General features: G+C 51.6%; 11 protein-coding genes across 11 annotated transcripts; 6 read left to right on the forward strand and 5 right to left on the reverse strand.

Annotated features, from left to right (window-relative positions):
• The first annotated feature begins 984 nt into the window (after positions 1 to 984).
• On the forward strand, positions 985 to 5,558 carry BJX68DRAFT_245388 (uncharacterized protein). Its single transcript, XM_071041487.1, has 3 exons — positions 985 to 1,344; positions 1,436 to 1,893; positions 1,983 to 5,558. Exons 1-3 carry the CDS (start codon positions 1,337 to 1,339, stop codon positions 5,411 to 5,413), a joined length of 3,897 nt encoding a protein of 1,298 aa, XP_070894707.1. The 5' UTR covers positions 985 to 1,336; the 3' UTR covers positions 5,414 to 5,558.
• Positions 5,559 to 5,750: 192 nt separating this feature from the next.
• On the forward strand, positions 5,751 to 6,240 carry BJX68DRAFT_245390 (uncharacterized protein). Its single transcript, XM_071041488.1, has one exon. The coding sequence runs from the start codon at positions 5,774 to 5,776 to the stop codon at positions 6,050 to 6,052; it is 279 nt and encodes a 92-aa protein (XP_070894708.1). The 5' UTR covers positions 5,751 to 5,773; the 3' UTR covers positions 6,053 to 6,240.
• A 59-nt stretch (positions 6,241 to 6,299) lies between these two features.
• Positions 6,300 to 9,730, reverse strand: BJX68DRAFT_171402 (involucrin repeat protein). Its single transcript, XM_071037055.1, has 3 exons — positions 9,283 to 9,730; positions 6,825 to 9,212; positions 6,300 to 6,770 (listed from the first exon to the last, which is right to left on the reverse strand). Exons 1-3 carry the CDS (start codon positions 9,451 to 9,453, stop codon positions 6,663 to 6,665), a joined length of 2,667 nt encoding a protein of 888 aa, XP_070894709.1. The 5' UTR covers positions 9,454 to 9,730; the 3' UTR covers positions 6,300 to 6,662.
• Positions 9,731 to 10,558: 828 nt separating this feature from the next.
• On the forward strand, positions 10,559 to 12,183 carry BJX68DRAFT_271085 (putative cell surface receptor/MFS transporter (FLVCR); the record flags this gene model as incomplete). Its single annotated transcript, XM_071046870.1, has 4 exons — positions 10,559 to 10,711; positions 10,765 to 10,877; positions 10,941 to 11,289; positions 11,347 to 12,183. 4 exons carry the CDS (start codon positions 10,559 to 10,561, stop codon positions 12,181 to 12,183), a joined length of 1,452 nt encoding a protein of 483 aa, XP_070894710.1.
• A 595-nt stretch (positions 12,184 to 12,778) lies between these two features.
• BJX68DRAFT_245394 (cytochrome b-c1 complex subunit 6 family protein) lies at positions 12,779 to 14,158 on the reverse strand. Its single transcript, XM_071041489.1, has 3 exons — positions 13,587 to 14,158; positions 13,266 to 13,388; positions 12,779 to 13,199 (listed from the first exon to the last, which is right to left on the reverse strand). Exons 1-3 carry the CDS (start codon positions 14,107 to 14,109, stop codon positions 13,135 to 13,137), a joined length of 711 nt encoding a protein of 236 aa, XP_070894711.1. The 5' UTR covers positions 14,110 to 14,158; the 3' UTR covers positions 12,779 to 13,134.
• Positions 14,135 to 15,690, reverse strand: BJX68DRAFT_245397 (uncharacterized protein). The gene is made up of 3 exons (XM_071041490.1): positions 15,292 to 15,690; positions 14,933 to 15,104; positions 14,135 to 14,855 (listed from the first exon to the last, which is right to left on the reverse strand). Exons 1-3 carry the CDS (start codon positions 15,300 to 15,302, stop codon positions 14,346 to 14,348), a joined length of 693 nt encoding a protein of 230 aa, XP_070894712.1. The 5' UTR covers positions 15,303 to 15,690; the 3' UTR covers positions 14,135 to 14,345.
• A 1,042-nt stretch (positions 15,691 to 16,732) lies between these two features.
• Positions 16,733 to 19,797, forward strand: BJX68DRAFT_171455 (putative glycerol-3-phosphate acyltransferase Sct1). Its single transcript, XM_071037056.1, has 4 exons — positions 16,733 to 17,151; positions 17,228 to 17,825; positions 17,880 to 18,148; positions 18,204 to 19,797. Exons 1-4 carry the CDS (start codon positions 16,981 to 16,983, stop codon positions 19,410 to 19,412), a joined length of 2,247 nt encoding a protein of 748 aa, XP_070894713.1. The 5' UTR covers positions 16,733 to 16,980; the 3' UTR covers positions 19,413 to 19,797.
• On the forward strand, positions 19,787 to 21,788 carry BJX68DRAFT_245402 (undecaprenyl diphosphate synthase family protein). Its single transcript, XM_071041491.1, has 2 exons — positions 19,787 to 20,458; positions 20,588 to 21,788. The coding sequence occupies exons 1-2, from the start codon at positions 20,234 to 20,236 to the stop codon at positions 21,575 to 21,577; spliced, it is 1,215 nt and encodes a 404-aa protein (XP_070894714.1). The 5' UTR covers positions 19,787 to 20,233; the 3' UTR covers positions 21,578 to 21,788.
• Positions 21,789 to 21,956: 168 nt separating this feature from the next.
• On the forward strand, positions 21,957 to 23,924 carry lys9 (saccharopine dehydrogenase (NADP+, L-glutamate-forming)). The gene is made up of 6 exons (XM_071037057.1): positions 21,957 to 22,063; positions 22,175 to 22,228; positions 22,375 to 22,661; positions 22,718 to 22,756; positions 22,822 to 23,646; positions 23,705 to 23,924. Exons 1-6 carry the CDS (start codon positions 22,012 to 22,014, stop codon positions 23,798 to 23,800), a joined length of 1,353 nt encoding a protein of 450 aa, XP_070894715.1. The 5' UTR covers positions 21,957 to 22,011; the 3' UTR covers positions 23,801 to 23,924.
• A 4-nt stretch (positions 23,925 to 23,928) lies between these two features.
• Positions 23,929 to 25,978, reverse strand: BJX68DRAFT_245421 (AHA1 family protein). Its single transcript, XM_071041492.1, has 3 exons — positions 25,255 to 25,978; positions 25,110 to 25,192; positions 23,929 to 25,038 (listed from the first exon to the last, which is right to left on the reverse strand). The coding sequence occupies exons 1-3, from the start codon at positions 25,475 to 25,477 to the stop codon at positions 24,199 to 24,201; spliced, it is 1,146 nt and encodes a 381-aa protein (XP_070894716.1). The 5' UTR covers positions 25,478 to 25,978; the 3' UTR covers positions 23,929 to 24,198.
• Positions 25,979 to 26,068: 90 nt separating this feature from the next.
• On the reverse strand, positions 26,069 to 27,864 carry BJX68DRAFT_245424 (uncharacterized protein). The gene has a single exon (XM_071041493.1). It carries the CDS (start codon positions 27,608 to 27,610, stop codon positions 26,330 to 26,332), a length of 1,281 nt encoding a protein of 426 aa, XP_070894717.1. The 5' UTR covers positions 27,611 to 27,864; the 3' UTR covers positions 26,069 to 26,329.
• Positions 27,865 to 27,910: the final 46 nt, after the last annotated feature.

Here is a 27,910-nt window from a genome sequence, read left to right on the forward strand (position 1 = left end):
ATACCATTCATGCTTTCCTGAGCTGGATCTCTCAATTGCACATGAATTGTTCTCTTTGAGAATGTGTTGCTGACTGTTGATCAGATTTAGGTAGGATGGCAACAGAATCGCTTAGCACCACCTTGAACACTGAACTGTACGTCCTGACCGTTCTCGATTTTCCAAATTTCTGCAATGATGAATCGACATCAAACAAAGACAAGCATATGTCCAAGTTGGCCTCGCCGACAAAGACGACAACTGTCATGACTGATCAGTCGCCATATCACTTCTGCTTGAGAATCTGGTTGGTCTCAGTACTGACGGCTCGTAGTATCCAGGCTAGCTTGACAACCTAACTATTTGCAGCTTGTAAATCAAACGTGAGTTCCATCTTGTCTCCCCCGCTTTCCTTTACATGATGATTTTCCTATATTTAATCACGACGGTCAACATATGTCTTCCTTGATGACCACCGCCTGTGACAGGGCATGTATCTGAAAACAATTATTCGATTTGATCTTTTAAGCTTGTCAGTCGTTGAATCAAGCTAACGTATTAAAGTGACTTCAGGAACCAGCAGCACATCCAGATGCGAGCACCCAGTTTTAGAATCTTACTATCTAGACGAATTGAAACCATTTCTCGTGGGATCTGTATTGGCTTTCTTCCGCTTCATCAAATCAGGGTCGTAGAACGTGCAGTAGTTCGAGCTTGTGGTCAGACAAGAAAGACCTTGTTCTTGCCAGAGTCAACACTCAACAGCGGATCAGCAGATGGTTGTCGCAAGGTGTGCCTCTGATGCTTCTCTTGTCGGAAAGTCTAGCCCAATGGGACAATTGGGTGATCCTACGCTACAGCAAGTGCGGTTTAGCTCGGGCAATCTTTGACGGTCTCCTGTGATCTCAAAGCTGGTTTGCTGAGGGGCGTGGGGAGGGCAGCGACTTGGGCCTGTGAAAAGGCGCCAATGCCAGCTCTAAGCGCCCACTCGACGCCGTCTGTGATGGAACATCCAAGGCTGCAGACAACGGCGCACCTCAAGCCAGAAAAGACTCCGCTCCGGCTTCTGCAACCACGCTGACGGATCCTGACCTGAGGCTGTGTTATTTTTATCTCTTTGCATCCAACAAGAGGCAAGTCTCCACCACATCTGGTTGGCTTGAGAAGTTGAGAATCATCCCGTTGGACTTGTCCGCTCTTTGTATCGCGCTCGCCTCCCCTCGAAGGGACCTGTCGTGTGTTGCGAGGCTTGCGCTCTTTGTGGTCCCTGCTCAACTTTCGTATTCTTTCCCTATTTTCAGCACTTCGCGGATATTCACCATGGCTCCGTGTCTGGTTGGTTCGTGACTGCGCCAGTATGAATAGGTAGGCGCCTGCCCCTCTCCCTCCTTCCCTCCGTTCTTTGTTCTCTCTTATCTCCAGAGAGCTCGCGAGGCTGATTCCACGCGCTCGGTAGCTGGCGGTCTTCGAGTAACACGGGCGACGATCCGTCGTCCAGTCCATATACAGCCAACAACGGCTGGCCGACACCTCGGACCGTGACCAGCAGTCAACCTTCTCCTCGTCGCGAATATGCCATTCAGCCGCCTCCTCTAACCACTGCTTTCAACAATAACCCCCAATTCCAGGGACTCGGTGTTGGACTCGGTACGGGTTACGCATCAACTCCTCTTTCGACCACCTCCTTATCCAGCCCGTTCACTCAATCTCCTGCTGTGAATTCTGCGACTGGTGCAGCTCCAGGATCGTCTCCCATGGCGGCCAGACAGTATAATGTCCCTTACAATAATGTTCCTTACAATCCTCAGGACTGGGGGCCACTCAATAATGGCCCGATGAATGCGAACCAGCCGGCATATTCCTCGCCGGGCAGCATGCTGCGGATCGTGCCACACCAGCGAGCACCTCAGTCAGGTTAGTGCGGAATCTCGACCGCTTGGCCTTGTTTGAAATACATATTCGAGATTGGAGTTCAGGGATAGAGCTGATACGTTAATGTTTAGAATTGTCGCCACCACCTCCACCGTATTCTCCTCCTAGTCAACAACAGCAGGCGGATCTTGCAGCTCACACAACGCCGGTCCTTGATTCCACGTCTCCCAACACCGGGTCGCCATATCTAGGTACAAGCCGGCAACAGTCAATACCTCGCACACGTCCACTCTCGACGGTCCGTGGGGATGGCGGCCACAACAGACAGGTTTCTCTTCCCCCACCTCCACCTTTACCACATGGGGCTCCGTCCTCAAGGTCATCTTCCCATAATCGGGCAGAGGTATACCACGACCAATCTCAGTATAATTCAGGATCTCGGCCTTATATAATGGTTTCGGAGGATAACTTGCAGCATACTCAAATGAACGGCTACACATATACAAATGGCGTACAACGCGATGAATTCGGCCGTGCTCCAAGTGCTAGACGGGCGGTGTCTGCTGGTCCTGTTGTAGGAAGCGCAAGCACGTCGAGGGCTACAAGTCAGTCGAGAAGCGGATCACCCCAGGGACCAGCCTGGGAGCCAGGCATGCCTCTCCCCCCACCTCCTCCAGGACCGCCCCCAGTTCCACGATCGCAGAGCGTGAGCGGGTTAGGTGATGCGTCGTCATCTCGTAGCTCGCAGTCATTCACCAGGGTTTCACGCCAGCCTCCGTCTCTAGGAACGGGGCTAGGGAGTATCCCACCGACACCCGCTGGATGGGTTGATGAAGGCCCGGCCGACACAACGTCAAGGGGGAAAGCTCCGCTCAACATAGACACATCAAATCAAGCAATTTCTCGAGATCTCAACGGCTCTGCGTCAAACGAAGCTTCGAACTCTTCCCGGAACTCCACTAGTGGTGGCCTTTTTCGCAGCCCTGCGGTTCGCGATACCAGCGCGAAGGGAATCCGAGAGCGAAGAATTGAGCGACGGAACAGGCAGAGCCAGATATTGGACGACTTTAGCGCAGTGTCAAACAGCACCAATCCATGGGCTGATGCACTGGATCAAGTGAAGCCCTCCAATCTCGTCCTCGAGGACCAACATGCCGAACAGTCGCGTTCAGTTGCTGCGACGAGGTTCACTCCGCGCAGCAATCACAGCGTCACCTCGGATATGCCCACTTCCCAATCACGAGCATCATCGACGAGCCTCTTCTCAGCAAACCGCTCACCCTTCTCTACACCGCGAGCTGAGCCGAGTCCCCTTGGGCCACCATCGCACAGATACGCTCAAACACCGCCCTTTTCGCCGAATGCTGAGCATTCGTCCACCTTCCCTAAGAACGCATCACAGACGGTCCCTCCGAAAGCCCTCCCAACTCCTCCGCTGCAATCTGCGCAAGACTCGCGACCATCTTCGGGCCTTGCACGCAGAGAGGAACGACCTGTATCACATATTCTTCATCTACCGAACGACGCTGTAAGCTCGCCGACTTTGCTACCGCGGCGATTGTCAACCCGTAGTGGGCAGTCGCTGGATTCGGTTGTCAATCAGGACACAGAGCTGATCCAAGCCGCGACGCGGAGGCACAAGGAGTTCATCGAAAAAGAAGCTAGCGCTACAGATGAAGCAGAAGCCCTACGGCTCTTTACAGAGTTCATGATTACGGAATCTCAGATTCGGCGTGAGAGATATGCTAAAATTTTCGAGTCTGGCTCCTTCAACGCGGAACCGGTCCAACAACGACTCTTCCAACTACCGCCGAAACCAGCACCCGTGCCGGCAGCGGCCCCATTAAACAGACGATCATTTAAAGCACCTAAATTGGACATTCCCCGCGGAGAATCGTCATGGAATAACTACCAGCCCTGTCTTTCGCCAATTGCGAGTCTCGGGATCAGCAACGATGAGATGAGCTCTCGTGGACGTGCACCTAGTCGATGGTGGGAATCAAGAACGGGGTCGGGCAGTGAAGGAGGTGAACGTAGAGTTCAACGTTCGAAGCGCGAGTCAAAATACATGGGATTACCGCTTGGGCTCCGAAGTCAAGGTTCGACCGGTAATGGAAGTGTTGATCATTCCTTCGACCACTTCAACCAATATTCAGCATACGGACCGGATGAATATCCGCCTGAAAAAGTGGGATGGCATGAGGATCAGACGATTCCTGAGTATCCTCCCCCTGCGAGCGTGAGCAGCTACAGCGCTTCCACCGCTGAACCACGGCGAATGGACGTCTCGCGGCTTATCACACTTCCACCTCCTTATCCACGGCACTATCCTGCCGTCAATAACAGCCACCCGGAGCTTGTAACATACCGAACAGTAGTGCGGTCAATCAGCGACCACTCCGAGATCAAGTCCACCCGACAACGCCATGCCTCGGATTCGGAAGCCCTATGGGCTGCCCACCACCAGCGCATCAAGGAATACCGCCGCCAATTCAAAACCAACATCCAGAGCCAGATTCAAGACGGCAGCATCAGCTTCGCCGAAGCCGCCGAGGCAGAAGCGGCCCTCATTGAGGATGAAAATCAGCGCGAGCGAGCCCTAACAAAGCAGATCCTCGACACATACCAGGAGTCTGTGCTCAAGCCCATGCAGGCAATCCTCACTGACCGCATCGACCGCGCAACCGTCTGCATCGACGAACTTCGCAGCAAGCTGTTCGACGACGCACAGCATGAGACACCCGACCAACCTCAGGAAGAAGGCGACGAGAAACCCGAACTCCTGGAGAAACTCACCCAGCTCAAATGGCTCTTCGAAGCCCGCGAGCAGCTTCACCGTGAGATGTACGATCTCATCAGTGCCCGCGATGAACAGTACAAAGCGGTCGTCATCCTCCCTTACAAGCAGAAGAACATCGAGGACAAGATCCGCAGCACGACAGACTTCTTCATCCGCGACGCCCTGGATCGCCGTGCGAACTACGAAGTGAATGCCCTTGCCCGTCTTGAATCGTTTCAAGAAGTCATCGAGGAGAATGTCGTCCGCGGCGTGGAGATGCAACTCTCCGCCTTCTGGGACATTGCTCCTTCCCTCTTAACGCTAGTGCAGCAACTACCTGAAAACATGAGCGGGTTCCAGGTGCAGATCCCGCCTAACGAGTACGAGGAGAATCCCAGCTACCACGCACACCCGTTGCAGTACCTATACACACTCGTCTCGCATGCCGAAAAGTCGAGCTACCAATACATCGAGTCCCAAATCAATCTCCTCTGTCTGCTCCACGAAGTGAAATCCGCCGTGATGCGAGCGAACTGCAAACTCACCGAGACCGAGCGGATCCGCCGCGGCGAGCTCGAGGACGCAGTCACACGGGAAATGCAACATTTCCGCGCGAGCGAGGAACGCTCGCTAACAAACGACTTGAAAGAGAAAGTCGCCACAGTCGAAGAGCAATGGGCCGAGGCACTGGGAAGTCAGATCCAGGCGCTGAGGGAGCGGGTGAGGGATCAATTGGAAAGGGAGGATGGGTGGGAAGATCTAGAGCAGCTGGAACAGGCTTGATTGACTGAACAAACGTGATGTCACCCAGAGCAAGAAATCTTGATGAGAGATGATATGTTGTTGTCTTTATCTGTTCGATTTTGCGAGTTATATCGAGAGATACCCGTATTCGTTCGTTACAATACAGTCTACATGATGTTTTGGGCTCGTGGCAGAGCCTCATGGGTGAAATTGGAGTTCAATCTAAATAAACCAATCATATGTATGCCAACATGGCGCAGCGTATCCGGGCACGTCCAGTGTGTCTTCTAGCATCGAGGACTTACTATGTAGTTGCTTGGGAATTTAACTGTGGGCGAACCTCATGAGCGGCCAGGTGCCCCTTGGCCCTAGTTATGGCGAGGTTACATTCCCCCGAAGATGGGTCTCTGCGGGTGTGAGTTGACTTCTTGGATGGCACCCATCACTCGAAGTCAGCCTTCTCCTACGCATAGGTTTAAGATATTCCTGTGCGCCGACAAAAGCGCACACTCCACACATCGAGGCCCCCCCTCCCCTTACTCTCCATCCTCGTCTCCGCAAGTTCAAACCAGGTGTGCTACTACCAGCAGTATACCACGCTCAATGTCTCCTGTGAATGAAACTTTGCATAAACCAACGGTCAGGAACCACTCGGCCGTACCTTCCTTGCTTGAATAGGTGGGTAAATAAAATAGGGAAAGAACGACCCAACACCGGGGCACTTACCCGTACCTTCCTTGCTCGATAAATTTGAGCATACAAGGAAGGAACGACCGAGTGCTCTCGTTGCTCCTTACTATTCTGTTATAGGAAGGTGCAGGTCGTTCCTTCCTCAGCACACTGTGCATCTTAATTGAGGAACGAACGACCTGCACGAACTACTCGTACCTTCCCGTTTCTTACTAATCTAGCAAAGAGCATCATTGCCACTTGCATAAACTCAATCAATCGTAAAGAGTAGTCTGAATGGTATGGTACAAGAATTGATATGTGCAGACTGGGAAGACAACACCGAGATGAAGGAGACAATGCCTGACCGCCAATAGGTAACAAACATTAATATGTACGAAGAATGGTATGGTATAGTATATCCACAAATGCCGCAAACCAGACAGACACCAGAAATAAGATCCGAAGGTTGAATGAGAACTCGAAGAGGGAAAGAGTGGAAGCTGGGTAGGGCGAAAGGGGGAATAATGTAATCATTAAGCCGGAGAATTTTGGCAGAAGCGAGTCGGTTTAGCGGTCTCTATTTTTTGTGTTTTAGGTTTTGCGTTTTTGAGGATCATTATGGCGTAAAGTGTTGGCTGAGACCAGATTTGACGCTGAGATTCGCTTGCTCTTTCTTCAGGTTCCGGATTATCGTCTCGAGCCTTCGGCGCTCTTCTTGCTCGGCCTGTTGTTCGAGTGTTAGTTTGATCGAAAGCCACATAAGAGGACGTCCACTCACCCTGAGTATCTTCATATTCTCGGCGCGAGTGTCTCGCATCATCTTCTTGAATTCATTCTTCAACACCATTGTAGACGTGGTCTCATACGGTCCATCTCGGCCCATCGAGGAGGCGCTATTGTGGCTACCCATCCAGCTGATTCGTTCCTCATTGATTTGCGTTTCGAGCTGCTCACACCGATCACGAAGTCCGTCGATCATGCTCTCAAAATTCTCGCGCTCTTTCTCAAACTCGATGCTTGCCTTGGTCATCGCCTCGTAATCATCGACGGTTTCACGCAGCTCTTTCTCGAGCGTTTCGACGCGGTTATGAACATCGCCGCTTCCGGGCTTGCCAGCCTTCAAGGTTGCAAGCTCTTCAGCCATCTCAAAGTTTCTATTCTTCAAGTCATCGAGTTCTTGATAAAGAGCTGGATTGGCGGCAGCTTCGGCGGCTCTTTGCGCACGTGTACCGTAAGCACCGTCAAGCTCTGCTTTGACCATAGTAAGCTCTGTGCGCATTGCTACAACGTCGCTTTCCATTTCGCTCAGTTCGTTCTGTAGGCGGGTAGCATTTTCCTCTGCATTGGCTCGCGCTTCAGTTGCTTCTCGAAGTCGAGACTTAAGTTCCGCGCGGAGCTGGTCCATCGACTCCTCTAGCCGGGTGATTTCAGCGTCGGCCTGCGTGCGCATATCACTCGCTTCCTTGACGCGCATGTCAGCGTCATGGCGAATCTGGTGGATGGCCTCTTCTAGTTGCGCAACTTGCTGCTCGGCACTCTCACGCGACTCCGTGGCATCCTGGAGCTGGCTAGCCATCGCCTGTAAGCGTGCGACTTCGCCCTCAGCGCGGACCCGTGCCTGATGGTGCTCATCTTTCTCGTTTTGGGTTTCTTGAATGGTAGCCTGAAGGCGTGCGATATCGCTCTCAACGCGGCCCCGTGCCTCGTGGTGCTCATCCTTCTCGTGTTGGAGTTCTTGAATGATAGCCTGGAGGCGTGCGACTTCGCTCTGAGCGCGGTCTTGTGCCTCATGGTGCTCATCTTTCTCGTGTTGAACTTCTTGAATGATAGCCTGAAGGCGTGCGATTTCGGCTTCTGCCTGCGCACGAGCCTCTTTATCAGAGTTGTCTAGATCCCTGGTGGTATGTACCTCCTGGGCCACTGACAGCTCTCGTTGCACAAGCTCTAGTTCTCGCATTGTCCGATCCAAATCCTCTCTTGATTGTTGCCCTTGACGCTCGGAGTGCTCAAGTTCCTTACGAAGATGAGCAAGCTGCTCAATCAAATCGGCAATCTTGGCGTCTCGCTCGGCATCTGACTTTGAGTTGAGCTCGCGCTGTTGCTGGATTTGAGTTGTGAGGATGCTTTTCTGATCCAGCAATTTCTCAACTCGGTCCTCCAAACCTTGAATGCCAACGCTGAGGAACGTCAGGTGCTCGGCAATATCGCTGTTGGACGGATCGGGAGTAGGGGGCAGAGTTTGAGAGCGAGGTAATCCGGGATTCTCCATGATGCTGAGAAGCTGCGCCTCCATTTCGACCAATTGCTGTTCGCTCACACGATCCAGGCCCTGTTTCTGGGGTACGGCGATTCTGGATTGGGAGCCTATCAGACCGAGTCCGTCCACAATATAATTCAAATGAGCATCCACAATTGCCGAGAGGTCAGCGGGCTTTCCGTTGCTTGAAAGTTGCGGGATGTGGCTTCCTTCCGTAATCGGATCCGCCTCTAGTAACATATCTCGCACGCGTCCACTGAGAAATTCCAGCTTCTTCTCTGTTTCCTCGATCGTACTCTGCGTGAGACTGTCAGGTACTGGTTCAGGCACTTGTGCTCGCGTTCCGTAGCCGTTGACTCCTTCGCGGTCAGGTGATTTGTACAAGCTCCGGTCGTCAAAGTCGTCCACAGTGTTGTTGCTGGAGAGGCTCTCGGGCGTGTGCGGGATGCCATTTTTCAGATTTTTCTTCAAGCCCTTATGTGTCAACTGTAATACTCCGGCTGTGTGCTCCAGCAATCTCTTTTGTGCCTCATGTACTTTGCGCTCAAGGTGCCAGACGTCCATAGCTAATTCCTCACATTTCCGATTGCTGAGCGCCAACCCTTCGTCCGCCGCGTTGTGATCCACCGCACCTTGAGTGTCGTATCCATGGCTATTTCGTGGGCTTTTGTGATTGTGCAACCGGCTCAACGACATGGCAGCATCACGGAGTTTCAGCTCCAGGGCCAATTTCCGCTTCGTGGCGTTCGTGCGACTCGTCAAGACACGGAGCTCCTTCTTCAGCCCCTCCACCTCCTCCAACGTCAGGATCTCGTTATTCATGCTATCGCCCATGGCGGTTTCGGTGAGTAGGTACATGGCAACCGGATCGTTCGCACTCGGAGGAATGGAGTTGCGAGGGTGCGATTTCTGGGAGGAGAAGGCAAATTTTAAAGTCAGCTGGATTATGACAGATCATCCAGGCGGGGCTACTACACACCGGGCTGTACAACGACTTCTCTGCATTATTATTATGGGGACTGAGAGCATCGCGATAACCGTCTAGGAGAACCTTGGTCGGAGGCGGCTGGGGGCCACCGTACGAGACGGCGGAAAAGTGCCTTGGGTCGCCATAGGAGGACAGGCTGGACCGGAGATCTAGAGCGTTCATCGTAATGAGCGGGGAAGGAGGAACGGTATCGTTCAGTATAGAAAGGAGCGTTGCGCGAAACCTGATTTATCAGGCAGTATACATGCTTGGTTCTCCGTAGCCTCCGGTTTACCGCCAGGGGGAACGGGGCAGATACAGGTCCGACAGCTGTGGTAAATAGGCGAAGAACGAGCTGTAAAGAGTGAAAATATAGTAGAAGGAGAGAGAGGAGAATTTATTAAAGACAAGGCGCAGAAGAAACGACGAGCTGAAGGAAAGTGAGGCAGCAGAATTGGTGGAAGGGAGAGGTGAGATTGAAAGATCAAATTGGCGCCAGTCACGAGAGGAGGATCTGCAGTGTCGAAAAGGCGCTGCAGAGCCAAGCCGAATGAGGGCCAGGAACAAAGAGATCAATCATAATGAGGTTGCTTTAGAAGATGGTCTCTATTGTTTTTCATGCAGTACATATTTGATCAATGAGGGGGATTTTTGACAGGTTCACAATATAAACGGAGTACGGCCGATTCCCTCAAGCATGAGACGCTTGTTTCAGACCTGACAAACAGCCCCAATAAACTAGTTGGGACTATCATTGGAAGGAACCATTCCATCTGCAAGATATTGAGCAAGAAAAAGTAAAAATGAGATGCAGAAGAAGAATCCTGGTTGCTTGACAAGCGGCATACCCCTGAAGCATAGCGGGACGTCTCTTTCCCAGTCACTTTTGGCCAAGTGAGAAGAAGCAGAAAAGTGAGAACTAAATCGAAGTACCCCGTTGCGGAATTGGCTTCCTTCGTCTCCACCGATCAGAGCCTTAAAGTTGGGCATTTTAGTATGGAAAGTGGGCTTGTGAAATGCGGAGAACGAGCATCTGATCAGTGTAACAGAGCCATCGAGCGAAGCCTCGGACCAACCAAGCTTGAGCCTTGATCTTCCCCTCCCAAAGGTGGTCCGTGTCTGTCTAGTTAACGAAGCCAGCTAGTTGAAACCAGGCCATGCCCCTTGTCTGTGTCTTATCGCCTGACTGGATCGTGGGAGAGTTATCTATCCTTCCGTGTCCTAAGATGGTGGCTTAAATTGGCCTGTCCCCCTCCTATGTCTCTCCCCACGATTCAACGCTTTCACTATGGGCTTTAAGCGCTCAGAGATCCCACATGCAGTGCATGATGGCACCACGGCAACTGAACTGCCCCCGTCCGGCCCCGGATATAAAGTCTACAAACGGCGGTTCTGGGGCCTAGCGCAGTTGGTGCTCTTGAATATTGTAGTCAGTTGGGATGTGAGTTAACAACCATGTTCCAGGAACAGTCGTATAGCACTGACCCCCTATAGTGGTTGACCTTCTCCGCCGTTTCAACGACTGCCGCGGAGTATTATGACGTCTCTGAGAGCGCGATTAATTGGTTGAGCACAGGTTATCTGTTTGCGTTTTGTTTCGCAAGTCCGTGAGTTACCTTCCATGCCCTATATGGTGAGCAAGGTCGTGCGATTAACCATATTTCGGTCAGGGTCGTCATCTTCACACTCAACAAGGGAGGTCCCAAGCCGGCCATCATAGTCACCTCGACTCTTCTCCTCGTGGGCAATTGGATTCGGTATGCTGGAGCGAAAGCACAAGGCGGGATCTTTGGCGTCACCATGTTCGGTCAGATCCTCATCGGCCTCGCCCAACCTTTCTGTCTCAGTGCTCCAACAAGATATAGCGACCTATGGTTCACAGATCGCGGACGAACTAGTGCAACAGCTGTCGCGACTCTGGCAAACCCACTAGGCGCTGCCCTGGGGCAATTGATCAACTCATTTTGGGCCGAGGAACCGCACCAGGTGCCAGATATGGTCTTGTACCTAGCAATCATGGTAAGCACACGAACCACACAATCTCAACAAGAAGACTTACTCAGGATTGAATCGCAGGCAACAGTTGCGTCCATCCCCTCGTTCTTCATCCCCGCCACACCCCCAACACCACCCAGCGCATCCTCGGCGACCACCAAGACACCCCTCCTCCCAGCCGTCTCGCAGATGCTCAAAACGCTCGAGTTCTGGCTCATCCTCATCCCGTTTGGGGTCTACGTCGGCTTTTTCAACAGCGTCTCCTCCCTCCTCAACCAAATCCTATCCCCGCACGGCTTCTCCGAAACCGACGCCGGCATCGCCGGTGGGATCCTCATCGTCGTTGGGCTCATCTCCTCTGCCATCCTCTCCCCACTCACAGACAAATACAAGCACTACCTCGGTACCATCCGTATCCTCGTCCCCATTGTCGCAATCTCTTACATCGCCCTGATCTTCGCCCCGCCGAGTTCTGCAGGCATTGCCCCGTCCTACGTCATCATGGCCATCCTCGGCGCCTCATCCTTTGGTCTGCTCCCCGTTGTCCTTGAGTACCTTGTTGAAATCACCCATCCCTTCTCGCCAGAAATCGGAAGCACCATCTGCTGGACAGCGGGGCAGTTGCTCGGCGCCATCTTCATCCTCGTCCAGGATGCACTCAAGGCGAACTCGCGCGCCAACCCACCGTTGAATATGCGCAACGCACTCATCTTCTCTGCTGTCGTTGCGTGCGTGGCCGCGCCATTCCCGCTTTGTATCGGGCTATTCGGTCGTGATGTTAGGAGGAGACGTCTGGATCTCGACAGAGGTGTGAACCTAGATGAAGTACAGGAGGAACGCATTGAGAACGTCGACATAACAGGTACGGGCACTGATTCGCGAAGGCTTCGATTTGGGTCCCGCTTCAAGCTTCCGTGAAGTGGAAGAGAGTCGTTCTAACCTGCTGGACTACATAAATATCCTGCCTGTCGTTCACCGTCAGCTTGCAGTTTTGGAGCATATGCGCTAACCACTTAGCTTACCTCACACTGAGTATTTATATAGTCAATTTCAACACCATGATACCCCATCCCCTATCCTGTGCTTTCTCCGATCTTTCGGCGCGTTCCTTGATACATTCACCATAGATACTATCCATGGTCTGACTAGTGACCAAAACAAGCAGGTGCATCTAGTCTGGCCCAGAGCACCGGGGCCGCACCTTCCTCATCAGGCAGGTTCAGCTAATGACCTCAGAGAGAAGGAGCGACTGGTCTGTAAGGATTAGGAAAGCACGCATAGCCCCGGTAACAGCATGCCTTCCGTAGTCGGCATTACCCGGTGCAAGCCATTGCACCTTCCTCATTCGTGTAATCGCTGCTGGCAGTGGGGGAGGAAGGAGCGACCCAGTAGCCAGCCAGTTACTTGGCCAAGCACCAAGGCCCTCCGGCTGTCAACCAACCGGTCACAATGACTCTGATGTATCCTAAGATAATGATAGAACTGGCCATATAGATTGGGCCCAACAACAAATGTCAACCAGTTTGATTAGAACTTCTGAGCTTCATGAGAGCAAAACACGCAGAGAAACAGAACAAGTCTAGAGAGAAGTAGCATTCATCTAAAACACAAGGAGATATAAGAAAACAGGCGGAGACCAGCTATCTGTACATACGCATCGAAGGATGCACTTCCTAACATCCTTCAACCGTTAAGCGCAAAGTCGGCAAGAAAGAATTTGATACATATCCCAATCCCAGACGCAGTAAAAAGGAGGTATATTTACTGCTTGCTTTTATAGTTGCAGGCGTTCCGGATGGTGTCGTTGACTGCGTCTCGTTATATCCGGTAAAAGAAACCGAGGTTGGGGATCGTTGCAGGGCGTCTCCTTTATTTGAGGGCCTTCCAGAGCTTGGGAGCGGCGCACTGGGTGGCGCAGTGGGCGAGGTGGAAGACTATAAACAGAATGCGTTAGCATGGTTTATATAACCATAAAGTAGCCCAGACGCAGTGGCACTTACACTCCTCGACACAGTCCTCCTTGGGGCCCTTGTAGTCCTCGTCCTCCTGCTGCTTGGTGACGCGCTCAACGCACTCGTCGTAGTGGTGCTTGTAGGGGGCACACTGGGCGGAGTTGGCGCATTCTATACGAAAGGCAATGTCAGCAAATTCAAATCCAAGGTCGGCTTATGGGTATAGCAGGTGCTGCTGCGTCAATCGCTCATGAGATGCGGTTGGCGATCATTGTTGACTCAATCGGCTAACCGAGAGACACAGGCGAAGCGGGCGGCGCGGACACGCTCAATATAAGACGAGTTCATTGGAGCCAAGCGAGTACTCACCCTCCTCAATCTTGGGCTTGACGTCCTCGGGCTCCTCTTCCTCCTCCTCTTCCTCCTCTTCTTCCTCTTCCTCCTCGGCTTCCTCACCACCCTCCTCGGAGCTCTCCTCAGGGGTGTCCTCAGCGGAGTCCTCGCTCTTTCCAGTGCTCTCCTCAGTGTTCTCCTCAGACTCGTCGGCCTTCACCTCTGGCTCAGCCTCGGGGGCGCTGGACTCCTCGGTGTCTTGGGCGGGAGCCTCAGCGAGGGCCTCGGGCAGCCAGGAGGAAATAACGTCGGAGAAATAGTCGGTGATACCCATCCTGAGCCGTCTGGAGGTGTCAATTGATGAGACTGGGAGGTCTTGGGTCCGGTGGTGACGGGTTGGGATCGTAACGAGCGAGGTTGATGAGGTTTGGTGGTTTTCACGAAGCTTTGGTGTCCGTCTGCGGTCCAGGGAAAATCGGAACACCCCGGCCGCCGGCGAATTGTCAATTATCGCACACGTGATTGGTCGGCACTTCTCCTCTATTGACGCTGAGATCATAAGGTCTCTTTCTCGTGGAAATTCATGAAAATAGTATACATATATAATTATTGGCATTCTTATTCCCCTGAAAAATATGATTCGAAACGCCATCATTCATTTCGGCGCTGAATCTTGCAAGGAATGGAACCTAAAAAAAATAGAGAGAACTCTACAGTTGCTCTAACAACTTGTTGGAAGATAGAAACTGAACCGTATGGCTCGGCGTCTGGAGATACCGCTGCTGCTATCCAACTTCAGCTCGCTCGGCGTAACATTTCTTCTAGCTCGTTGGTAACGCTCTGCCGCTGCACTTCCTCATAGTCTGGTGGGGGCTCCTGAGGTTGGGCACTGCTCACCGAAGGACTCCGGCGAGTAGTTGTTGGATTGTTATCGGCCGTGGCAGGCATTAAGCTGCTCTGTGGACCAGAATAGGCTGGCAGGTCCTCCAGATGAACATTGGCCATGTCGACACCTCCAGCTCCACGGCCAGTACTCTCCCCGGAAACTTCAAGAGCTTGCTGGAACCGTTCTTTCATTCTTTCGAACTTCGTGTGAAAATCAGATGCTCCACCTTCTTTAAAAGTGATCTTTGCATGGACTGCAGGTAAGGACGACGGGATTCCGCCGCCAGGCACTGGTTGGACAACTGCGTTCCATGCGTTGGGCCCAAAGAAGGGAACCGAAATATGAGAATCATGTAGGTTGAGAAGAGGAGCAGAGAATGATTCTAACCCAGGTGTTCGTTGATTTGGTATGTATACAACCTGAGATTTCCGGTGTTAGTCGAGCATTATTGACCTAGAAAACGCAAACAATAATGCAAGAGGGGGATGTTAATCACCCGCTGATTGGTGAGGTATAGTTTTCCATCACTGCTCTGTAATGATAATTTCTCGCTGCCAGTATATGAAGGGAGTGGTTGTAAGGCAAGGCTTGTGCGGGGAGGAGAGGTATATAGCAGACGTTCGTTTGGAAGATAAACGAAGCCTTTCGCCTCATCAAGCATAACCCAACTATCAAGCCAAGTAGAAAGCGATCAGTACAAGCACAGGGGATATCCGTATTTGGGGTGGTCAGGGGACTGCAGGTGATGTAGTCATCTGAGGTTGATTGTGTTGGGCAATCAAAAGCCAGATCCTGGATCACTCCAGGATGAATCTGGATTGGTACCTAGGTAGGAGTGGGGCTCATCACACGTACTTGATTGACATCTTTGCAAAGAATATTCATCTGATATCCGGAAAATGAGGATATGGTGGACTCCGAAGACCAGGAGTAGGAGTAGTAGTCCGTAGATTCCTGAGTACAGAGTATGGGCGGCGCTAAGCGGGGTCTGTTTATTGCGATAACGAACGGGCTAATGAACGAGCGGTATGTAAAGGTCTGGAACGCGTCGGCTGGCTGGCTGGTTTCAAGGGTTCGAGGACCCGAACGCTTTGACTTGTTTTCGTTCTTGTTCCACCTTGATGCTGTTTCTCAGAGAACTCAAGGGTACCAAGAACAGCTAAAGCTGACATGCAGCTTTCCTGCTGTGCGCCGCTTTAAGCTGCTACGTAATGACGGCAAGGCCCACGGCCCATGACCATTATTCTTATTAACCTCGAGGGTTATTCTCCGCAAATGTATCTACTCCATACTACATATCTGAGGTATCTAAGTTTGACAACCACCAACAGATAGAAGCGTACGACTTGGGTTTAACTTTAGTTTCGTAATGTGGGCTATTCTTCAAGAACATTGGTAATGACACCACCATGCTTCATCCAATTGAACCCCTCCCAGGTGGTTCCTCAAAGTCACCCCTTTGTGGCAGATATCAGGTGGAACTTAAAAGCGCCTACCTTTGAGCCCTTTTTGTGACCCAGTAGTTAAAGAACGGTATTTCAGTTCGGAGTTGTAGTTTGCCATAGTAAGATTAAGGCATTTATATCCTGGAGCAATCAGAAGTTGGGCTTGGTTGTGCTCTCTCCTGTACTAAATACTACAGGTAGAGGTTGTAGTACTACTATCCTAGTTGCGATAAAGGGTGGATGAGAGCTTCAACGCGAAGAGCTCTGGCAACTTTACTGACTTGCAAGGGCGAAGACGAGGAGATGGTATTGTATTTCAGCGAGGGACTTCAAGCGAAAGGTCAATTCGAGACGCGTTTATGCCGAAAAGTAGAACAACTTCCTGTAAATTCTCCAGGATTCCATAGGTATGGGTTCATGACAGCCAGCTTTGACCCCCACGAGTGTTGGAACTTTACCTTCTGTGACTCGGTCAGAACGATAAAAGGTCTCAGGGCAAGCAAACGGATATCGGAAAAGTCGAGAGAACAATATGTTGTATATGTCTCCGTCGTTGCCCTAGACTCCAGATATATCAGGTCCTTCGAGTCGCGGTTTCATTGAGTTTATTCTTCTGCCAACCATTGGAGGGTCAAAGTGGCCCGATCGTTGTGAGCTTGGCTATGACCTCTGAAGTCTGAACCGAGCGGTACCGTACCAAACCCCACCACAGAAAAAATACCTCCGTCGCAATCCAGACTCTCTCTCAACCAAGCACTGTCACGTCACATGCGCTACTGCCATCCCTGATTCTGTTGAGCCCAACCTGCCTTGTCTCTTATGCAAACGAGACAGAGCTTTCTGTGGCAATATACACCTCAAGTTCCTCATAGCCTGGGCTATACAGCTTCAACCGAGCTGTTGACGGTAGCAGGACATGCGTTCGCATCTATCTTTGTTTCGACCTGCCACTTGCGGAACCGGGAATTAATCCTCGCCTCAACGCCGACGGATCACTCCTGCAGCTCTGCGCCCAGCTTCATTATATTCGCCTACCTATTTTCTACTCCCAAACACAGCTCTTACCTGGGAACTGCCTTGCTATACACCCTTTGACGTCATGGCGAAGAAACCCTATATTCCGCCCTTAATCGGGTGGTTGTACGATTTAGTCTTATGGACTTTCTCAGTCTTGATAGACCTCTTCTTCCGGGAGGTTCATCCTCGTGGTTCATGGAAGATTCCTCGAAGGGGGCCAATGATCATTGTGGCAGCTCCCCACGCCAATCAGGTACAGTAGTATACTTTGCAACCGTCGTTTCTCATGCCCGCTTGGCCGTCGAACTGACGATTGCTCGAAACTGTAGTTTGTCGATTCGTTGGTTCTCATGCGTGTCCTGCGCACCGAAGCGCATCGCCGGATCTCATTCCTGATTGCGGAAAAATCGTTTCGACGCAAGTTTATCGGGTTTTTGGCAAGAAACATTGGGACTGTGCCCGTGTCTAGAGCAATGGATATGCTGAAACCTGGCCAGGGCACGGTATACCTACCAGACCCTATCAATGAGCCTACTTTGTTGCGCGGTGTGGGGACCAACTTTGAGGGACCCGGCTTTGAGAAGGACGGCACAATTGCGCTACCGACAATCAACGGGACATCGCATAGCGAAAGTATTGCTGCGATTCGCGGTCCGGAGGAACTGGTGTTGAAGAAACCCTTCACACACAAGGATGCGCTATTCCAGCTAACGGGCCGAAAGGATATCACGGATGATGGTAAATTCACTGGAGAGGTTTCAGACCAGGATCGCAAGGAGTTCAAAGGCTCCAAGTTCAAGGTTGCACCACATGTAGACCAAAGTGCAGTGTACGATGCAGTCTTCGCAAGACTTCACTCAGGTGGCTGTATTGGCATTTTCCCTGAAGGAGGAAGTCACGATCGCCCAGATCTGCTTCCCTTAAAACGTAATGTTTCACTATCCGCATACCCGCATGAAATCGAAACTAACCTTGCTTTAGCTGGTGTGGCTCTCATGGCGCTTGGTACTTTGGCTGAGAATCCAGACTGCGGTTTGACTATCGTACCCTGTGGAATGAACTACTTCCATGCTCACAAGTTCCGTTCAAGGGCGGTGATTGAATTTGGCAATCCCCTAGAAGTTCCCAGAGAGTTGGTTGAGAAGTATAAGAACGGGGACCGCAGGGGGGCTGTCGGCCCGTTGCTAGAGTTGATATATCAAAGTCTTGTAGCAGTAACTGTAACAAGTCCTGATTATGAGACGCTGATGGTAAGTTCACGTTGTCTGCCGCAGTGTATAAAACCAAGACTGACAAAACATGCAGGTTATCCAAGCCGCTCGACGCCTGTACAACATCAAGGGAAAGAAGCTCCCCCTTCCGATGGTGGTTGAACTGAACCGTCGTCTGGTCAAAGGATACTCCCATTTCAGAGACGACCCACGGATCATTAGTTTGAAGAAGTCCATCGCAGACTATAACAAAGAGTTGCGGCTTCTGGGACTTCGGGACCACCAGGTTGATTATGCGAAATTCTCGTACATCCAGGTGATTGCGACACTGATCTATCGTTTGGTCAAATTGGCACTCCTAGCAATTGGAACGTTACCTGGGCTTCTTCTCTTCGCGCCTGTCTTCATCGCGACGAAGATCATCTCAAAAAAGAAATCCAAGGAGGCGCTCGCTGCTTCGACGGTCAAACTTCAAGGTCGCGATGTAATGGCGACTTGGAAACTTCTCGTCGCTCTTGCATTTGCCCCTGCTTTGTACGCGTCTTACACTATAGCCTTCACTTACTGGGCGTACCGTAACCGCATAAACGGACTCGTTCCCGACAGGGTACCGTTATGGACATTTGTACCAATCGGCATGATTCTTTTCCCAACCATCACATTCGCAGCTCTGCGCATTGGTGAGATCGGCATGGATATTGTGAAGTCTTTGCGGCCGTTGATCTTGTCACTCAACCCGTCGTCCGCCAACACCTTGGTCAAACTCCGCTTGCGACGCGCTGCACTCGCAAAGCAGGTCACGGATACCATAAATACGCTCGGTCCCGAGTTGTTCCCAGACTTTGATGCCGCTAGAATTGTGACGGATCCCTTCCGCGAACTCAACAGACAGGCAGGGAATATCGAAAACGAACACCCACCAACTGTGGAGATCAGAAGGGCAAGTACGGTGAACTTTGACGAAGGTTCTCCTTCACAGGAGCCACTTCCTCGGAACGAGTCTTTCCATAACCTCTCGAATTTTGGATTTTTCTCAACCCGACCATCTAGCCGCAATCGCAGCCGCAGCCATAGCCGCAGCAGCTCATTTGGAGGGTTGTCGGGTACATCAGGACAGCAGCTGAAGCCGCTCAGTCAACTAAACTCCAAAGATGGTTATGAAGAAGTCAGCTACAAAATCCGTGACGCAATGCGCGAACGGGGAGAACAGCGACGTCGGCGAAGCGAGGACAATAGCAGCTGGGATATGGCCAGCACGGGCCCTGGGACCCCGCAAAGCGAGGAGAACCGAAAGGATATATAAGAGAATGTTTCAATTATGAATCAGGCCATTGGACGGCCATACTGCCCTCAATGACAGCGGCGGAGTTTGGCGTCTTCGTTCGTCCTTTTTTTGTTCTTCCCCGCCTCATGTATCTAGTACGGAATTGAGCTGATCCAGTGGTAAGACTTATCTCAACACTTCAAGTGAGATGTCTAAGAGAAGATCTGCTCGAGATTCAGCGGTCATGATTCATAATCTGACGATGAGCGGAAGTTAAGAGCCTCGGACCGCAGCGTGAGGCAAGCCTTACATGTGGTCCACATCTCGACCCACTGGGTTTCGCCGTCTGGAACTATCTACGCAATAATTATGGGCAAATGTCCTTTGGTCGCTTGCTTTAGTATAATAAAAAAAAATAAAACCAGTCAGTCGCTTCAGTCGCTTCAGTCGTTGGACCAGAGGTCAGCTCCAGGTGTTATCTCTCCGCTATCAATTCTATTCCTGGGATCTATGTATGTCATCACCGCTTTCTGCCACGCTTTCTCCTTTCCCCGTCAAATCAACACAGAAGCAAAACAGTGCAGCCTGATGGGCCACTGACGACTGCGCCCTGTCCAGCCCGAGTTCTCTTTCGTTGACTCTCTGCCACTTGTTATCAGCTACATTATACCCTTCGTCATAGATCGTGTCTCATGCGGCGTGACTTTTCTCGTGCTTGCATATCTCGGCTTTTTTTTTTCTGGTTCGCACACGACGGTCACTTCGGAATTCACACTCCTTCTTCACGTTTAAATCACGCCTTCTCAGTTTATAGCATACTAGTTTTCAGATAATTGCTGCACAAGAAACTGATCTTCATCATGGCGACATCGATGCACCTCTCGCGGCTTCGGAATTGGTTCCTTGCTTCGCCGCCCATCGAATTCGCGATCTCCAGACTCCGGGAGCTGCTGGTTGGGGCGATCAGACAGGGGCCAGTTCCACAACATATTGCATTCATCATGGATGGGAACCGGAGGTTCGCCCGGACACACGGGATCGAGACAGTCGAGGGGCACAACCTAGGCTTCGAGGCGCTTGCTCGGGTGAGTCGTGTGGCATTACTCGAACCGGCGTTGTTTTCTCATTGGCGCTCTGGCTTTCCTTCTTCTTTTTACTTGCTTGTCGGGGTCCCCTGTGATACTAGCAGACACTAATGTTTTGCGTGCTACTAGGTTCTCGAGGTATGCTACCGGAGCGGAGTACAAGTCGTGACCATCTACGCTTTCAGTATCGAAAACTTCAAACGCTCGAAATTCGAGGTGGATGCTCTGATGGAGATGGCCAGGGTCAAATTGTCACAAATGGCTCAGCATGGGGAGATTCTAGACCGCTATGGGGCAAAGGTTCGAGTACTTGGTCGATTGGACTTGCTAAGACCCGACGTACTTGCTGCAGTGAACCGCGCAGTCGACATGACGAAGGATAACGGCGATCGCGTCCTCAATATCTGCTTTCCTTACACATCGCGTGACGAAATTACCGGGGCTATCCGAGATACAGTATCGGAGTACAGCCAACCGCTTCGGTCGACTCGCTCGACCCTTCCGCTTCAGCGGACACCATTCTCAGAGGACCATATTGCGCAAAACATTCGCGCGCGGACAACGAACGGGAAGTTGGACGATTCCAGCACCGAATTCGATTCCGTTTCAGAGTCATCCACACTCGCGGAAGATGATGTCCAGAGATCCAACCAGCAGAATGATGTCTACCAATCCGAAACTCCTCTGTCATCTGCCGACACGCTCCATTTGGCTGAGAAAGCCGCAAAGAACCGCGCCTCGGAGACCACATCCGAGGCGGACCGTCCTGTGTTCAAGTCCCCCGAGACAATCACACGCCAAACTCTGACAGACCACTTACTTACGCGCGACTGTCCCCCTCTCGATCTAATGATCCGCACGTCTGGAGTAGAACGTCTTAGTGACTTTATGCTTTGGCAATGCCACCAGAACACGGAGATTGTGTTTCTGGATGTTCTATGGCCGGAGTTCGACCTATGGCATTTCTTGCCGGTGCTTCTCGGGTGGCAGCGAAGGGTATCCAAGGCGAAGAAGAACCCAGATGCTGAAGGAAACTTCGATGGCGAGTTCCAGGAGTCTGGAGAGGAAAGCAAAGAAGAGCTCGTGGTCAGCTCTGGGATTAAGGCGAAGAGCTTATGATTTAGTCGTTTCCCATACATATTATAGCAGCAATTGGGTATAGCATTAGAGTACATGGCGTTTTATGGCCTTCCTTGCAATGGTTTCCTGGGACATGGGAGAACAGCTTGTTTGATACCGATTTGATTTGCGACTGTTCATAAGGATATCTGTTGGCTTGTATATAACTTACATGCACATATAAGCAGAAGCTACTGTTCAACCACACCAAGACCGTGCCCCTCTCCAGTACTCCAATTGCCCGTATGGGCAAGTGCGACCTTCCACCTGCACCTTCCATGTATGAGTTGGAGTAGGTCCGATACCGCTTCGGCGATAAGCTCACGTGACTGACTCGCACAGAGCGGCGGGGAGCAGTCAGTAAAAGTGTACTCGAGTGACTCAATCGCCCTTCTTTCGACTGAATTGCTTCATATATCCTTCCAATCGCCATCATGGTTAATCAAATTGCTGGTTCCAAGGTTCTCCTGCTAGGCTCAGGCTTTGGTACGTCCCACATTCCATAATTTCCCTTTTCCCCCTCTATACAACAACCCCGCATTGCGCATGTCTATGACTATAAATGGCTAACGAGATTTTGTTTCTTCCTCTCTCTAGTCACCAAGCCTACTGTCGAAGTTCTTGACAAGGCTGACGTTCAGGTTACCGTCGGTACGTATCCGATTCGCAATTGCTCGAGGAATTTGTCGTTATATACCCCGCCATCTTCCCTACCTTGCATAGAGATTGCCCCCAATTAACTGCAATGATCAAAAGTGGCACAAGAGTCTAACGGCTTTTCTTTGATTGACGTATAGCTTGCCGGACTCTCGAGAGCGCCAAGAAGCTCTGCGAAGGATTCAAGAACACCAAGGCCATTTCCCTCGACGTCAATGACGACAAGGCCCTCGACGAGGCCGTGAGCCAGGTTGCTCTTGTTATCTCGTTGATCCCCTACACCTACCACGCCCAGGTCATCAAGTCGGCCATTCGCTGCAAGAAGCATGTCGTCACCACCTCTTACGTTTCTCCCGCCATGATGGAGCTGGACGAGCAGTGCAAGGAGGCTGGCATCACCGTCATGAACGAGATTGGTCTTGACCCTGTGAGTTTTCTTTACCTAGGCTTTTAGGGTTGAATCACTACTTATCACTATCTTAGGGTATCGACCACCTGTACGCTGTTAAGACCATCCACGAGGTAAGAACCTGAGCCCCCTTTATAACACTGATTCGACCTCGAATCACCAACGTATATGTCCTCAGGTCCACTCCGAAGGTGGTAAGATCACCGACTTCCTCTCATACTGCGGCGGTCTCCCCGCCCCCGAGTGCTCCGACAACCCATTGGGCTACAAGTTCTCCTGGTCCAGCCGTGGTGTCCTCCTCGCCCTCCGCAACGCCGCCAAGTTCTACAAGGACGGCCAAGAATTCAGCGTCGCCGGCCCCGACCTCATGGCCACCGCGAAGCCCTACTACATCTACCCTGGCTTCGCCTTCGTCGCCTACCCCAACCGCGATTCCTGCCCCTTCCGTGAGCGCTACGGTATCCCCGAGGCCCAAACCGTGGTCCGCGGCACCCTCCGCTACCAGGGCTTCCCTGAGTTCATCAAGGTCCTCGTCGACATCGGCTTCCTTAGCGACGAAGCCCGCGACTACCTCAACTCCCCCATCCCCTGGAAGGAGGCCACCCAGAAGATCCTCGGCGCCACCTCCACCAGCGAGAAGGACCTCGAGTGGGCCATCCAGTCCAAGACCGCCTTCCCCAACAACGACGAGCGTGACCGCATCATCTCCGGTCTCCGCTGGATCGGCCTCTTCTCCGACGAGAAGATCACCCCACGCGGTAACCCGCTCGACACTCTCTGTGCCACCCTCGAGCAGAAAATGCAGTACGGCCCCGAGGAGCGCGATCTCGTTATGCTCCAGCACAAGTTCGGCATCGAGCACAAGGACGGCTCCAAGGAGGTCCGCACCAGCACGCTCTGCGAGTACGGTGTCCCTGGCGGTTACTCTGCCATGGCTAAGACCGTTGGTGTTCCTTGCGGTATTGCTGTCAAGCTGGTGCTTGATGGTACCATCAGCCAGAAGGTTTGTTTATTTGTTTCGCCCTTTTCATTCGCTGCTGTAAGCTGACTTTCTGGTTTAGGGTGTCCTTGCTCCCATGACCTGGGACATTTGCGAGCCTCTCCTCACCACTCTCAAGAACGACTACGGAATTGAGATGATCGAGAAGACTCTGTAAACTGATCGAATATCTCAAAAGGTGACGATAGCCAAGAAAAAAAAAAATTGACCATTGAAACCATAGAATATCACAACTTACACAGAATGATATATGACCCATAGACGCAATGCCGATTTGTAAAAAACTTTGAGTTTGAATATCTTCATCTTCATTTCGTTATCCAGGTCTGGCTTTACAGTTAAGTTATAATCGTAGGTGGTTTCTATCATATAATCGTGGATGACGTGCCCCTCATCGATGGGAGACAAAAAGAGATGACATACCCGCCATGGTGTAGGTGAATCGAGTCGCGAATAAGTTTCCGGTAGAGAAAAAGAAAATCAGGATAATATCGGCAACTCGTCACTGTTTCGAAACACAGGAGTCGCGAACTCCATGTCACAGAATATCTATTTCTATTTCTCGAATTTGCCCAAAGTCGTTCGTATCTGTTCAGAGAATAGTGCCAAACCTATACCAAGGAAAAGAACAAAAAGTGTAATCAGCAACTGTTTCCATGCAAACGAAGCAGAACGAGATCTGGAAGGATGTGAGGAAGAAATTGATTGGGTTGCAAAACGGGGAGCTGGAACATACCCGAAGGTCTGCTTGATGCTTCGCACGTAGTAAAGTTCCCAGTTTTGCTTCGTGACGTCCTCCTGGCCGACGGGGACGCCGGTCCATGTCACGCGCATTTGGGTAACGCCGTCGAGATCGTTCTGGTCAAAGCTGATCTCGAGAGTACTGAAGTGGTCCGCGGGCCACTGGGCGAGGCGCCATTTCTGAACCAGCAGCTTTGGCGGCTCGAGCTTCACGAATTCTCCGGTAACATTGCCATCGAAGATAGAGAACTTTCCACCGACCTGGGCGCCGTCGAACTGGCGAGGCGCTCCCCGGGTGAAAGCTGCAATGCGCTGGGGGTCTGTGAAAGTCTGGAAGAGCTCTTCCGCTGTGGTGCGGAACTCATCTGACGCGGTCACAGTAGTGGTGTTGACAGCAACCTTGTTGGTAGAGGCAGTAGTCGTGGTCTTGGGGGCCGAAGTGTCTTTGGCAGCGCTCTGGGGGTGGAATGCGGGCTTTGGGAAACCGCTCGAAGGGTTCACACCAGGAGCATGTTGAATATCTTTCCCGTGTTCAGAGATCAATGCCGGGCGGAACTTGGCCAATTCCTTTCGGATTTGTGGGACGAGCTTGGAGCGCACGAGATCCTTCACGGGCTGCTTGGAGGAAGAATCGGAGTAGTTCTCGATTTCAAACTATTACGCAGGGCATCTACTTTAGTACAATGCCCAGAAGCAGGATTCTTGGGGCGAGTTAGGGAACATACGATATACTCATCCTCCTCTGTGTCGTGGGCTACCTCGGGGATGGTGATAGTGCCACTAACAGACTCTTCCTCCTTTGTCTTACCTACGACGAGACTTAGCTATGACTCGAAAAACAGAATTTTCAAATCACCGCTCCGGACGTACCTTCATACTCCAACTGCAGCTTGACATCGAACAAAGTGATGACCTTGCCCTTTCTTTGGCTGACATCTACGTCGCCGTCCATGGTCAGTAAGTTGGAAACCTTCGCAGTGACACCATCCTCCTCGGTGGAAAGTGTGCGAAGGTTCTCCGAGAGGTACTCCTTGGCCCAAACGGAGACATCCTTGTTGACCCAATGCCAGTTGTTGGGGTTGTGAAGAACCATGGTGCCGGTATATTCTGGTTTATTTTATATTTCTAAAGAGTATCCTGGTGTAGAATTGCAAGTCACCCAGAGGTCAGGGTAGGTATAATTTGGTTTTATGCTGTAAGGGTTCTGCTAAGGAACATGCGAATTAGCATCGAGATTTTCTGAAGGTTGAGAAACGAATTCTTGAAAGCACGTTCAAATTTTCAGGATCCGGGTAGCGTTCCCAGACCGGTAAGCTTGATCAGCAATGAAAATGGATACGAATATCCAAATTCCTCTGACTGGTGCCAGCTGGTTATCTCATCATAAGAGGGCGAGCGCGGGGCAATTGAAGGTAGCGAAGGGGAAAAGATTCGGTGCAACTTACAGTTTGGGCAACGACGTCCTAATTGCAGGATGCTGTAATGAAGTAGATCAACCAAAGTCTACCCGCGGTAAAGGTAAGGGAAGGTATAGAGAATACCGCGGAGGGAGGGGAGTGGTGGGTTAAATAAAAAGGCGCGATGCCCTGGGAATCTGGAAGATGAAGCGAAAGATTCGGAAGGAAAGCTCTAGAAGGTAAGTTAAAGTGTCATGTGACTTCTTTATTACTTGCTGAGTCAGGCCATCGGCCGCATTGGGATAATTTTTGGCATCGAAAAAGAGTATGGAGTAGCCCTCACTAAAGTCAGGCCTAGGTTTACCTGCAGTCACGAAGCCGTTGTTCCGATAATATGAAGTTAACATTCTGTTCTTTATCCTAAAACACTTTCCTCAAAGCAACCTTGACCAAGCAGACATGGACGCTAATAATATGGGGCTGTGTATTTACACAACAACCGAGAACCCAGTATATCATGTTCCAACCTGATCTTCAGGCCGAGGCTGTTAAGACTCATTCGAAACTTGACCTCGCGCAGTTATATAGGTATCATGCGTTGCTGAGTTTGGCTGGTGACCCGGCTCAACCGCAGTCTTGTAGCAACAGCGAAAAAGAAGAGCCCCAACCCGCCGAGCAACATCACCCCAGCTTTGCTTGGGCTGACTATCCCCGCTAGTTGTTGTCTCATGTGGATTGGTCGGTGTGGTGGACTGTGTTGGTCCCAGAAAGCAGGCCGGTCCATCGGGACCCTCGCCAGCAACCTGTCTGCTTGGGGCTTGTGGTCTCGAAACGCACGTCTGGTAAGAATCCGGTCGACTGGGTTTTGTCGACGAAGGTGGCGCCACTTCCATATCTGCCATAGCGGCTGTGATCCACGCTGGAAGCGAATCAGAAGATTCGGAGCTGTCGGGCTCCGTGAACGGTTCCTCGCCGCGCTCTGTATCGCAGTCTGCACCAGGGCCATCACACTGGGCGAGAGAGAGGTTTCTGTTATGAAAGGGGTGATCCCCTGCACCTAGCATGTGTGCGCCGTGGCCGCTCTGGCGTTGAGGGAAGCTTCCAAGGACTGCTGTGCCATCCTCTGCGAAGATTCGATGGCGTTGGTTTCGCTGAGGCCCTGATGGATTCGGTTGAGCACGCTGAAAGAGTCTCCGCAGCAACGATTCGCCACGGGCAGGCGCTTGTGGCCGAGCGTTGAATCGAAAGTCGTATGACCTAGCTTCTTCGCTGCCAAACGACGGTATACCCGGAGGCGTGGGTGATCGAACAGGTGGTGGATACTCCGGGAGAGTAGGGCTCACGGGGGATACGACATTCTTTGGCCACCTAGGAGTCTGAGATTTCGAAGTCTCGCTTACAGAGGCGCTCATGTTCTTCGTGCCGATGCCATTCCTGTCGTTGCCATCCTCAGTGGTGCTTCCCCCAATGTCATTCCTTCCGATATAGTCGCTGCCAATATCATTCGTATCAGTGTCGTTTGTAGCAATATCAGGAAACCTGTCTGGCAGTGACCATCCCACGACCTCTCCCGTCGGCGCGACTCGAAGCTTATCAGTGAGATGGACCTTTGGTGGCCTATCGAGGAGCAAGTCTGTGTTGCGCCGAGGGCGGCACGGCGTCTCGGAGGAGATGGAACAAAACATGGCAACGTTGGCTGCCATTCGACGGTCGACATGCTCAGTGGGAGTGGGATTGGCTGGTGATGTGTCAGAGCTCGCTCTGAGGGCATTGTAGATTGCGCTCCCGCTACTCGAGTCCGAGGAGGTTGGGTCGTCGAGCGTCGGCATGCCTTGAATAAAGTAAACGCTGCTGAAGGGGTAGAGAGGCCATGTTCGTGAAAGCGAGCTCGGTGTCAACAAGGTTGAGGCAATGGATGGCCACTGTGGTGCCGCCTTGGTCACGCCTTCCGAATTAGGATTCCTGGATGGGAGCTGGATTGGAAGACACTTCCGAAATATAGTTTCTGGCGTCTAAGTTTTCGAAGGGCTATTTTACTTTTCTTCGTCATTCGCACAATCTGACCACTTCACACACCTGTCAATCACTCCTCCTCCTCCTCCTCCTCCTCCTCCTCCTCCTCCTCCTCC

The sequence above is a fragment of the Aspergillus pseudodeflectus genome, assembly GCF_044049435.1.
Source record: "Aspergillus pseudodeflectus strain CBS 756.74 chromosome Unknown BJX68scaffold_56, whole genome shotgun sequence".
Taxonomy (NCBI): Eukaryota; Fungi; Ascomycota; class Eurotiomycetes; order Eurotiales; family Aspergillaceae; genus Aspergillus; species Aspergillus pseudodeflectus.

What these genes read in the sequence shown, in the direction of transcription:
- BJX68DRAFT_245402 (XM_071041491.1), top strand. Translation starts at nt 20,234, where the DNA reads ATGGCGACATCGATGCACCTCTCGCGGCTTCGGAATTGGTTCCTTGCT. An exon ending in GCTTCGAGGCGCTTGCTCGG is followed by an intron (nt 20,459 to 20,587) that starts GTGAGTCGTGTG and finishes GCGTGCTACTAG; the next exon opens with GTTCTCGAGGTATGCTACCG.
- BJX68DRAFT_245397 (XM_071041490.1), bottom strand. An exon ending in TATACCTCACCAATCAGCGG is followed by an intron (nt 14,856 to 14,932) that starts GTGATTAACATC and finishes CGGAAATCTCAG; the next exon opens with GTTGTATACATACCAAATCA.
- BJX68DRAFT_171455 (XM_071037056.1), top strand. Translation starts at nt 16,981, where the DNA reads ATGGCGAAGAAACCCTATATTCCGCCCTTAATCGGGTGGTTGTACGAT. An exon ending in AGATCTGCTTCCCTTAAAAC is followed by an intron (nt 17,826 to 17,879) that starts GTAATGTTTCAC and finishes ACCTTGCTTTAG; the next exon opens with CTGGTGTGGCTCTCATGGCG. An exon ending in CTGATTATGAGACGCTGATG is followed by an intron (nt 18,149 to 18,203) that starts GTAAGTTCACGT and finishes CAAAACATGCAG; the next exon opens with GTTATCCAAGCCGCTCGACG.
- BJX68DRAFT_245424 (XM_071041493.1), bottom strand. Translation starts at nt 27,610, where the DNA reads ATGCCGACGCTCGACGACCCAACCTCCTCGGACTCGAGTAGCGGGAGC.
- BJX68DRAFT_171402 (XM_071037055.1), bottom strand. Translation starts at nt 9,453, where the DNA reads ATGAACGCTCTAGATCTCCGGTCCAGCCTGTCCTCCTATGGCGACCCA. An exon ending in AGAAGTCGTTGTACAGCCCG is followed by an intron (nt 9,213 to 9,282) that starts GTGTGTAGTAGC and finishes TTCTCCTCCCAG; the next exon opens with AAATCGCACCCTCGCAACTC. An exon ending in AGAATATGAAGATACTCAGG is followed by an intron (nt 6,771 to 6,824) that starts GTGAGTGGACGT and finishes CTCGAACAACAG; the next exon opens with GCCGAGCAAGAAGAGCGCCG.
- BJX68DRAFT_245388 (XM_071041487.1), top strand. An exon ending in CCAGCGAGCACCTCAGTCAG is followed by an intron (nt 1,894 to 1,982) that starts GTTAGTGCGGAA and finishes GTTAATGTTTAG; the next exon opens with AATTGTCGCCACCACCTCCA.
- lys9 (XM_071037057.1), top strand. Translation starts at nt 22,012, where the DNA reads ATGGTTAATCAAATTGCTGGTTCCAAGGTTCTCCTGCTAGGCTCAGGC. An exon ending in ACGAGATTGGTCTTGACCCT is followed by an intron (nt 22,662 to 22,717) that starts GTGAGTTTTCTT and finishes TCACTATCTTAG; the next exon opens with GGTATCGACCACCTGTACGC. An exon ending in CTGTTAAGACCATCCACGAG is followed by an intron (nt 22,757 to 22,821) that starts GTAAGAACCTGA and finishes ATATGTCCTCAG; the next exon opens with GTCCACTCCGAAGGTGGTAA.
- BJX68DRAFT_245421 (XM_071041492.1), bottom strand. Translation starts at nt 25,477, where the DNA reads ATGGTTCTTCACAACCCCAACAACTGGCATTGGGTCAACAAGGATGTC. An exon ending in GCTGCAGTTGGAGTATGAAG is followed by an intron (nt 25,193 to 25,254) that starts GTACGTCCGGAG and finishes GTCTCGTCGTAG; the next exon opens with GTAAGACAAAGGAGGAAGAG. An exon ending in CAGAGGAGGATGAGTATATC is followed by an intron (nt 25,039 to 25,109) that starts GTATGTTCCCTA and finishes CCTGCGTAATAG; the next exon opens with TTTGAAATCGAGAACTACTC.
- BJX68DRAFT_245390 (XM_071041488.1), top strand. Translation starts at nt 5,774, where the DNA reads ATGGGTCTCTGCGGGTGTGAGTTGACTTCTTGGATGGCACCCATCACT.
- BJX68DRAFT_245394 (XM_071041489.1), bottom strand. Translation starts at nt 14,109, where the DNA reads ATGATCTCAGCGTCAATAGAGGAGAAGTGCCGACCAATCACGTGTGCG. An exon ending in CAAGCCCAAGATTGAGGAGG is followed by an intron (nt 13,389 to 13,586) that starts GTGAGTACTCGC and finishes CCTTTCGTATAG; the next exon opens with AATGCGCCAACTCCGCCCAG. An exon ending in GGAGGACTGTGTCGAGGAGT is followed by an intron (nt 13,200 to 13,265) that starts GTAAGTGCCACT and finishes TTCTGTTTATAG; the next exon opens with TCTTCCACCTCGCCCACTGC.